At 43.1% G+C, this 9,983-nt stretch overlaps 1 protein-coding gene across 1 annotated transcript; it reads left to right on the forward strand.

Annotated features, from left to right (window-relative positions):
* The first annotated feature begins 885 nt into the window (after positions 1–885).
* On the forward strand, positions 886–6,058 carry LOC127788134 (uncharacterized). Its single transcript, XM_052316244.1, has 5 exons — positions 886–1,344; positions 1,565–4,164; positions 4,261–4,376; positions 4,476–4,899; positions 5,467–6,058. Exons 1-5 carry the CDS (start codon positions 886–888, stop codon positions 6,056–6,058), a joined length of 4,191 nt encoding a protein of 1,396 aa, XP_052172204.1.
* Positions 6,059–9,983: the final 3,925 nt, after the last annotated feature.

Raw genomic sequence — 9,983 nt, forward strand, 5'->3', positions numbered from 1 at the left:
GTGTCACGACGGTGCACTCGAGGGATTAACGTTGGACCAGGTGAACGTGTGCCACAGTGGGATATTCGAGGGATTAAGTATGTCAAGGTGATATCTCGAGTTAGATGTGTCTTGCATGTTGTCGTATAGTATGCCATGCTCGTATGTCTTTATGCATTGTACATCTGTTTCATGCCTTCACTTAGATGGTTTATCATCTAACATGGGTTATGCCCCTGGAACATTCAACGTTCCAGTCAGGGACAGCTGCGAGGTCGAGGACACGGCCGGTGAATCTGTGGTGTTTATTTGATAATTGTTGTATTACTTTGGAAACACTAGTATTTATAATGTTGTATGTATGAGCAACCGCTCGACGGTGTTGTAATCGTTAGTATCAATGTTGTATACACATATCGGTATGGGAACATTTTGTGTGTAACACGTGGTGGGCCACGTCATTTTGATTAATTAAGTATTCCGCTGTGTTTAATTTATCTCGTTCAGTTAAGATTTGTTATTTCTAGCTAAATGAGTAAGACTGGAACTCTCGGGGTATATATCTGCATGAGGAGTGGTTCTTTGATCACCGCGGGAGCCGGATGTAGTTTTACGACGGGTGTTTCATCTGCATGCGAAGATTGTGCTCACAGGCGCCGCGGGTATCAAAAAAAAAGAAACCCCGGGAATTTCCTTATAGTGACATGCCTGTATAGGGCGGGGTGTTACAATTGGTATCAGAGCCCTAGGTTAAAACCCTAGGATGACTAGGCTAGGTTATTGAACTTAGCACGGTTAGGTTTGTTAACTTAGAACAGGAATATGGATTCTAGGTGTCATAAGAAAACTTTAGGAAACACTTGTTTGAGGTTTCTGAGAAAAATCTTTGTGTATTATTAGTAGAAAATGGTGGATCAAGTACTGCTGACACATTGGGCAAATAGGATCGAAGCTCGAGGAAACCCGCAAAATGAGGACATGAATGTGTTTTTGCTTGCAATGGAGGAAATTATTGATGATGTGCCCCCTAGTTACCGACAGATGGTAGATTTATCAGAGTTTCAGATCGGATTTCTTATTGACCAGCTGGAGGGGGAATGGAAGACTTTTGCGCAATGGTTGTGGCAAGACTGGGAAGACGACTCTCTACGTGAATTCTGCGCAAGAATGCGGAACGAGCATCAGGATCTACTCGGGGACGTTATGGATGAGGAGGAACAGGCAGAGATTGCTGCAAATCTCGCGGATGAGGTCATAGATATTAGCTCTGATGAGGAATCAGATGAGGAATCTCAGGAAGTCCAAGATGATGACAAAGGACCCCCGGTAGCATCCGACAGTGACGGGGACCACAAGGAGTCATGGGTCTGGAGGCCGAAGAACTACTGAGTAGGGCCGAAGAGATAGTTGTTGGACGAAGCGATATGTAAATATAATATAAAATAAAATAAGATGTTATGTCTATTCTCCTTTCCGGTTGTACTAAGTTGTTCTGTTTGTGGGATATTATAAAGAAATAAAACTGTCCCCTTTGTGTAGAAACAATCTTGTCTTGAGTATAATCTATTTCCGTGATTCACTTCAGATGGTGAATACACGAAGGCTACGGGACGCAGCTCATAATGTAAGTGGAAGAAGAGAAGGAAATAATCTCGAAGATCAGGATGATCGCAGGAATCACTCAGGAGGAAACAGAAGATACGTCGGGGAATCGAGCTCCAGTGAGGACCGATTTGAGCGAATGGAGCGATTTTTAGAAAATATGCTAACATACGTGAGTCGAGAGGAGCCTACGCGGCACACGACCACAGCTTTGGAGCGATACCGACATTTGAGACCCCCTGTGTTCAAAGGAAGGACAGGCGATGATCCTAGCTCAGCCGAGTATTGGCTGGAGCAGACCGAGAAACTACTTCAACATCTCCAATGCAGTGAAGAGGAGAAGGTGAGGTGTGCAACCTACACACTGGAAGAAGAAGCAGGTCGGTGGTGGCAGTCTACCGAACGATCATTAATAAGGTCTCAACAGGAGCGTGAAGCTGAGAATGAGGATGTACCAACCTATACTTGGGCGGGATTCAAGGAGGAGTTTAACGCCAAGTATTTTTCCAAGAGTTGGAAGGAAGAAAGAATTTGGGAGTTTATGAGGCTCAAGCAGACAGGAGAGATGACTGTGAGTCAATATGATAATCGGTTCATTCAACTGATTAAGTATGTACCCATGTATGAGACTGACGAGAGTCAGAAGGCACAAAAGTTTGTTTCAGGACTACAAGAACATCTCCAGCAAGTTTTAAGTGGATGGGACGTTGAAACTTACAAAGAAGCATTGCACCGAGCTTTGACCATTGAGAGAAATCTGACACGAGCCAAGATCATCAAGACAGAGGAAGGAAGTAAGAGCGGTAAACTAGGCAGTCCGACGACTCAACCAAGGGATGACGGGAAGTGTCCTCGATGTAAGAGGAAACACCCTGGGAAGAGATGTGTCTTGCGGTGCTATGGATGCGGCGAAGAAGGTCACATTGGGAGAAATTGCCCAAAGATCAAAGCAATGCCCCAGGTTGGGAATCAGGGAAAGGTGGTGTGTTACAATTGTGGTCAACCAGGGCATATCTCGCGCGATTGCTCAAAAAGACAGAAGATGGAACCACCGAGTGTAAGTGCACAAAATGTTCGTCCAGGCCGAGTGTACAATCTGACTTGTGAGGACGCTGAGGCCGATCCTGCAGTTATTGAAGGTACACTGTTCTTTTCGAATATTCCAGCTCATGCTTTAATTGATCCAGGTGCTACGCATTCATTTGTGTCGCATGCATCATTAGAAGGTTTAAAATTAGAACCTAAGGAATTGGGTTATCAAATGGTAATAGCCACTCCTATGGGTTCAACTCTAAGAACTGCAGTGGGGTGCCGCGAGTGTATTTTTAGTATGGGATCGGAAAGTTTTAAGATTGATTTAGTGGTATTAGACATTCAAGATTTCGACATAATTATCGGTATGGATTTCCTATCGCTACATGAGGCTAAAATAGATTGTAAGAGTAAGACCGTGAGCTTACCCAAGCTTAACAGAGAATGGGTGGTGTTCCAGGGTCAAAGTAGGAAGACTAAGAGAGAAAATGGCGTGATTCTGCACACATTGCAATCAGCCAAACCCGAATCAGGAAAGAAAAGTCTCAAGTTGGAATCAGTGAGAGTCGTGAATGAGTATCCTGAGGTATTTCCTGAGGAATTACCAGGATTACCTCCCCAAAGAGAAATTGAATTTTCGATAGATCTTATACCAGGTACACAGCCAATATCCATACCTCCGTACAAGATGGCCCCAACTGAGATGAGGGAATTGAAGGAGCAATTACAGGACTTGACCGACAAAGGATTTATCAGACCAAGTGTGTCACCCTGGGGAGCTCCGATATTGTTCGTGAAAAAGAAAGATGGTACCCTACGTATGTGTACTGACTACCGACAGTTAAACAAGGTAACCATAAAGAATAAGTACCCTTTGCCTAGGATTGAAGAGTTGTTTGACCAACTCCAAGGAGCTAGAGTATTTTCTAAGATAGACCTTCGGTCTGGATACTATCAAATGAAGATCAAACCGGAAGATGTACCCAAGACTGCGTTTCGGTCACGGTATGGTCACTACGAATATCTAGTGATGCCGTTTGGATTGACCAATGCACCTGCTGCATTTATGGATTTAATGAACCGAACGTTTAGACCATACCTGGACAAGTTTGTAATAGTGTTCATAGATGACATTCTGATATACTCTGCAAGTGAGAGTAATCATGAAAAACATTTAAGGATAGTCTTGCAGACTTTAAAAGACCACAAATTGTACGCCAAGTTCTCGAAATGTGAATTTTGGCTTACTCAAGTAGCATTTCTTGGACATATAATTTCTGCAGAAGGTATAGCTGTCGATCCAGCAAAGATAGAAGCAGTTCAAAAATGGCAAGCACCTAAGACCGTTGGGGAGATCCGAAGTTTTCTTGGACTAGCTGGATACTATAGAAGGTTTGTAGAAGGGTTTTCAAAGATATCGGCTCCACTTACTCGATTGACGCAGAAAGAAGTTAAATTTGAATGGGATGCTAAATGTGAGCAAAGTTTCCAAGAACTTAAGGCACGATTAACCACGGCACCGATTCTAGCAATGCCAACGGAGGCAGGAAGGTTTGTGGTGTATAGTGATGCTTCGGGAATAGGGTTGGGATGTGTTCTAATGCAAGATGAAAAAGTAATCGCTTACGGATCTCGGCAATTGAAAAGACATGAGCAGAACTACCCAACTCACGACTTGGAATTAGCAGCTATAATTTATGCTTTGAAGTTATGGAGACATTATCTCTACGGGGTACAATTTGAGATTTTTACGGACCATAAAAGTTTGAAGTACATATTTTCTCAGAAAGAGTTAAACATGAGACAAAGAAGATGGATGGAGTATTTGAAGGATTATGATTGTACCATCTCCTATCATCCAGGAAAGGCGAACATAGTTGCAGACGCTCTTAGCCGAAGAAGCTCCGAAATTATGGCTAACATGATGATCGAGGAATTTAGCCACCTAACAGTAGGTGTTAAGCCTAAACCAATCAAGGGATATATGGCAAATCTGACAATTCAACCTGATGTGGTGAATCAAATCAAATCAGCTCTTCAGTCAGACACAAGAAGAAGTCAGTGGATAGATGAGAACGATCAAGTTAAAGCACCTGAATTCAGTTACCATGGTGGTATACTTCGATTTCAAGGAAGAACATACGTGCCAAGGGATCAGGGTCTAAGACAAGTTATCTTGGGAGAAGCTCATCGGGCAAGATACACAATACATCCCGGATCAACAAAAATGTATAAGGATCTTAGGGAAATTTATTGGTGGCCAGGAATGAAGAAGGACGTGGCACGGTACGTGGCACAATGTGACACCTGTCAACGTATCAAAATTGAGCATCAGCGTCCGGGAGGAAAGTTACAACCATTGGACATTCCCGAGTGGAAATGGGATCACGTCACTATGGATTTTGTAACCAATCTACCTCGAAGTCCCAAAGGAAATGATGCTATTTGGGTAATAGTGGATCGACTGACCAAGTCGGCACATTTCTTGCCTATTAAGATAGGGCAACCGACTCACGCTCTGGCTCAGCTGTACATTGAGGAAATAGTACGATTGCATGGAATACCTGCAAGTATAGTGTCAGATCGAGACCCACGATTTACGTCAAGATTTTGGGAAAGTTTCCACAAGTGTATGGGAACACAAGTGAAGCTCAGCACAGCTTATCACCCTCAGACTGACGGACAGTCCGAGCGGACAATTCAAACGCTCGAGGACATGTTGAGGGCATGCATTTTGGAATTCTCGGGAAGTTGGGAAAAACATCTACCGTTGGTAGAATTTGCCTACAATAACGGGCACCACAGCAGCATTGGAATGGCTCCCTACGAGGCATTATATGGGCGAAAATGCAGAACACCACTCTGCTGGGTAGAAACTGGAGAAGTAGGATTAGTGGGACCCGAGATTGTTCAGACTACCACTGAGAAGATTAAGCAAATACAAGAGAAAATGAGGATAAGTCAAAGTCGTCAGAAATCGTATGCTGATCAACGAAGACGAAACTTGGAATTTTTGGTCGGTGACAAGGCATACTTAAAAGTCTCACCATTTAAATCTGTGATTCGAGGAAAAAGGAAAGGGAAATTAAGCCCAAGATACATAGGACCCTATGAGATTTTGGAGAAAATTGGATTAGTGGCTTACAGATTAGCTTTACCTGTGGCATTATCAAATATCCACGACGTGTTTCATGTGTCTCAACTACGGAAACATGAGCCAGACCCTACGCAGGTACTTCGAAATGAGACCATTGAGATACGAAATGATCTAACGTACCCTGAGGAACCAGTTCGAATCTTAGATCAAAGGGATCAAGTCTTAAGGAACAAGGTTATTCCCTTAGTGAAGGTACTATGGGGTAATCATGACGAAGAAGAGGCAACTTGGGAACGTGAAGAAGAGATGAAGATTTCCTATCCGCATTTATTTAACATTGTAAATTAGTAATTTCGAGGACGAAATTTCTTTTTAGAGGGGGAGGATGTAATACCCAGTATTAAATATCAAGAGAAGTTTTGGAAGTTATGGGATCAAAATGAAATTTACAATAGTTTCGGGCCTAAGTGCAATATGCTAACATAAACAGAAGGCGAGGGACTGTGTCAAGTGGATCAACAAAGGTCAAAATGGTTCAAATAAGCAATACTCAACACAATCAAGGGACTTTCAAAGGATTGAAGTCAAAAGCACGTAATTAGGAGCACCCGGGCAAAAGTGCAATTTTTGTAAACTGCCCGAGGGAGATCAAGATGACAAGTTTTTCAGAAATTCCAAAGGGAAATAGGAAATATACAACCTGAGGGTAATTGTGAAGGTGCTAGATAGTCTAGGGGTATCAGGAAATAAAAGAAAATTCAATTAAAAGTTGCCTGGGGGCTAAAATGCAATTTTTGAAAATTGCTTGGTGTGAAACCGACCGGCCGCCTATGGCCGCCGGCGGCCGCCTCTGGGGCATCGGGCAGGTCACCCGGAGGCTCTAGGCTAGCCTCCAGGTGACGACGAGGCCGTTGGGAGCTACCATTGGCCGGAAAATGGCCTTGATGTGATCGGAATTAATGGCCAAAAGATTTCCGATTTGGCCGAATTTTTCGAGGGATCTAGCGCTTGATGTGGTGTTTTTCGATTGGTTTAGAGGATAGATTTGGGCTTAAGGGATAAGGACGAGCCGGATATGGTAGGAAATCGGGTCCAAAACGAGTATAAAAGGAGGTTTTCGGCCGAGGGTTCAAAAACAAAAATCGCTCAAATTTCTTGTGTTTTTGCTTGAATCGAGCTTGAGGGATAAGGGGCTTTTGTTCCTTGGGTTGAGGGGATCATTTCTGGAGCATTTGGGAGCGTTTGGTGTAGATTTAGAGGGGTTTTGGAAGCTTGGCCGGAAAACCTAACCGCCGCCACCGCGACCTGCAACTGGGTTTTAAACCCACCTCCGGCCACTTTTTCCGACGATTAAGGGCACCATTGAGGTCGCATTGAAGAGATCTACAAGCCCCTGTAAGAATTTAGGGCATTGGACATCGCCGGAATCGGAGAAGACGACCGGAGAAGAAGACTGTGCGGCGGCGCGTGGCAACCACTCGCGGGACCTCTGGGTGGCGCGTGAGGGCGCGTGAGGTATGGTTTTTCTTTTATTTTAATTTCAGAATTTAGGTAAAATTATTTTAAGAATTATCATGGAAAAATATTTTGTGAAAATTGATGTTAGGTATTTTTAATGAATTTCCGAAGATAGAAATGTTTGAAAAATAAATAAAAATAGAGAAATTGTGGAAAAATAGAAATATTGATTCTAAAGGTCTTAAATGGTGAAATAGGAATCAATTGGGTCATTGGAAGAAGAATTACACAATTTTTGAGGTGTGGCACGTTTTTCGAGGCAAAATCCAGACTTTTCCGAATTAAGGTGAGTGGTTTGATTTTAGTCTTACCTTGACTCGAAAGTGTCTTAAAGTGCTTTTGGTGAGTTCTTGTGAGTATTTGTACGCTCCTAGACTTAGCTTATTTCACAAGGCATTTACTTACATTCGTTGTGTCAATATTGCATTAACTGTTTATTTTTAAAAGTATTGGTGCATGGCGTGTAAATTTTCATATCATATAGGGTCAAGTCTAATTGCATCGTTGGGTCCATATGGGGCGATAAGGGGTCTACTTGAGATTGGGACAATGTTAATCCAGGTGAACGGGTGTCACACTGGGGCACTCGAGGGAATAATGTTAAACCAGGTGAACGGGTGTCACGACGGTGCACTCGAGGGATTAACGTTGGACCAGGTGAACGTGTGCCACAGTGGGATATTCGAGGGATTAAGTATGTCAAGGTGATATCTCGAGTTAGATGTGTCTTGCATGTTGTCGTATAGTATGCCATGCTCGTATGTCTTTATGCATTGTACATCTGTTTCATGCCTTCACTTAGATGGTTTATCATCTAACATGGGTTATGCCCCTGGAACATTCAACGTTCCAGTCAGGGACAGCTGCGAGGTCGAGGACACGGCCGGTGAATCTGTGGTGTTTATTTGATAATTGTTGTATTACTTTGGAAACACTAGTATTTATAATGTTGTATGTATGAGCAACCGCTCGACGGTGTTGTAATCGTTAGTATCAATGTTGTATACACATATCGGTATGGGAACATTTTGTGTGTAACACGTGGTGGGCCACGTCATTTTGATTAATTAAGTATTCCGCTGTGTTTAATTTATCTCGTTCAGTTAAGATTTGTTATTTCTAGCTAAATGAGTAAGACTGGAACTCTCGGGGTATATATCTGCATGAGGAGTGGTTCTTTGATCACCGCGGGAGCCGGATGTAGTTTTACGACGGGTGTTTCATCTGCATGCGAAGATTGTGCTCACAGGCGCCGTGGGTATCAAAAAAAAAGAAACCCCGGGAATTTCCTTATAGTGACATGCCTGTATAGGGCGGGGTGTTACACTTACGGGCACCACCGGTAAATAATCGACCGGATTACTCACCCGACAAACCACAACTGAAGGGTTGGACTATGTTTCAACAGGAAACGCCCTAGGTGGGAACTAGGCTTCGTCCTTCCCTTCGCTCCACTCAGGAATCGGACCCACCTCAAATAATAAAAATCCAGCGGACCAAGACTCGAAACCCTAGTGAGCTTCACCTCTCTTCAGCTCACCCCATAGCAAGCCAGAGGTGACCCAGGCACAAAGTTAGCGTACAAACACTTCGCTGAGTATTGGGGATTTATGAGAACATACCTCGTTGGTCTTTACTAGGTCCGAACTTGGATTCAACAACTTAAGCCACAAATAAATCATGCAGACTCACAATCATCTATCCCACTGATGATTACAACAATTAGATACATCTACGGTCAATAACACATACATTTACTCACAAGGGTATACGTACCCCATGCCCCCTGGCTACATACAAGCAATATTAAAAATACATAACTTGGGCAACACAGCTAGTTGCCACAATGGCCTCCCGGCGCCATCCCTGCTTACATCCGGACTTGCATCATCTACACATGAGGTAAACCTCATGAGTTATAAAGACTCAGTAAGGGTGCAATGCATGTAAATATGAATACAATCATGTTTATGTATGCCAAATGCATGCAAATGAGGCTAGGTCCACTCATCCTCACAACCCACTAAGGTTTGAGGCATCAACCTATCAGCCCCCACCACACTAGTCCTCCATATGGCCATTGGTCCACTAGGTCTTGCATCACACAAGATATAACCACTACATGCCAATGCAACATAAAAACATTATCAAACATATTTACCAACTTGCAAGGCCACCTCCACATGGGGCCGTCCCTTCCCTGGCTCGAAGCCTCATCTCTGCATCGGCATGAATTCCAACCTAAACCTCAAGTTCCTCTAGGATCACCGCCTCCTCGGTCGAACCTAGATGCAAACACACAAAAACCCAACCCATTAACATCCGACATTAACCCAATGCCCTCAATTTCGCCACACATTGCAAAATCACCATCAACACTATCTCCAAACAACCAACCACGACATACATCAACCGTTTAATAATTTCCAAACAACCCCTACCCAGGGTTTAATCTAACAAATAACTATTTTACATTAACTCGCTTAATGCAAATAACTGGGGAAGAAATGTATTAATTTACCTCAATTAATTTTGGAGAAGACATCGGGAAAACGCTCATCCGGCGTTGCCTCCTTGACCGTAAATCTTGCGCCTAAATCTCATTCTCGACCTCCAACACGCTCCTTGGGTCCCAAATTAATTTCCAGAACTTTCCCCATTTTTTTTTGGAATTTTCGGCTATTTTTCCCATTTTCCAATTTTCTTTATTTTCTTTTTCTTGTCTTTTTTTTTTTCTTTATTTCTTTTCTTCTCC

This window comes from Diospyros lotus, chromosome 13, assembly GCF_014633365.1.
Source record: "Diospyros lotus cultivar Yz01 chromosome 13, ASM1463336v1, whole genome shotgun sequence".
Classification (NCBI taxonomy): Eukaryota; Viridiplantae; Streptophyta; class Magnoliopsida; order Ericales; family Ebenaceae; genus Diospyros; species Diospyros lotus.

What these genes read in the sequence shown, in the direction of transcription:
- LOC127788134 (XM_052316244.1), top strand. Translation starts at nt 886, where the DNA reads ATGGTGGATCAAGTACTGCTGACACATTGGGCAAATAGGATCGAAGCT. An exon ending in ATGCCAACGGAGGCAGGAAG is followed by an intron (nt 4,165 to 4,260) that starts GTTTGTGGTGTA and finishes GCAATTGAAAAG; the next exon opens with ACATGAGCAGAACTACCCAA. An exon ending in GATTTTTACGGACCATAAAA is followed by an intron (nt 4,377 to 4,475) that starts GTTTGAAGTACA and finishes CCTATCATCCAG; the next exon opens with GAAAGGCGAACATAGTTGCA.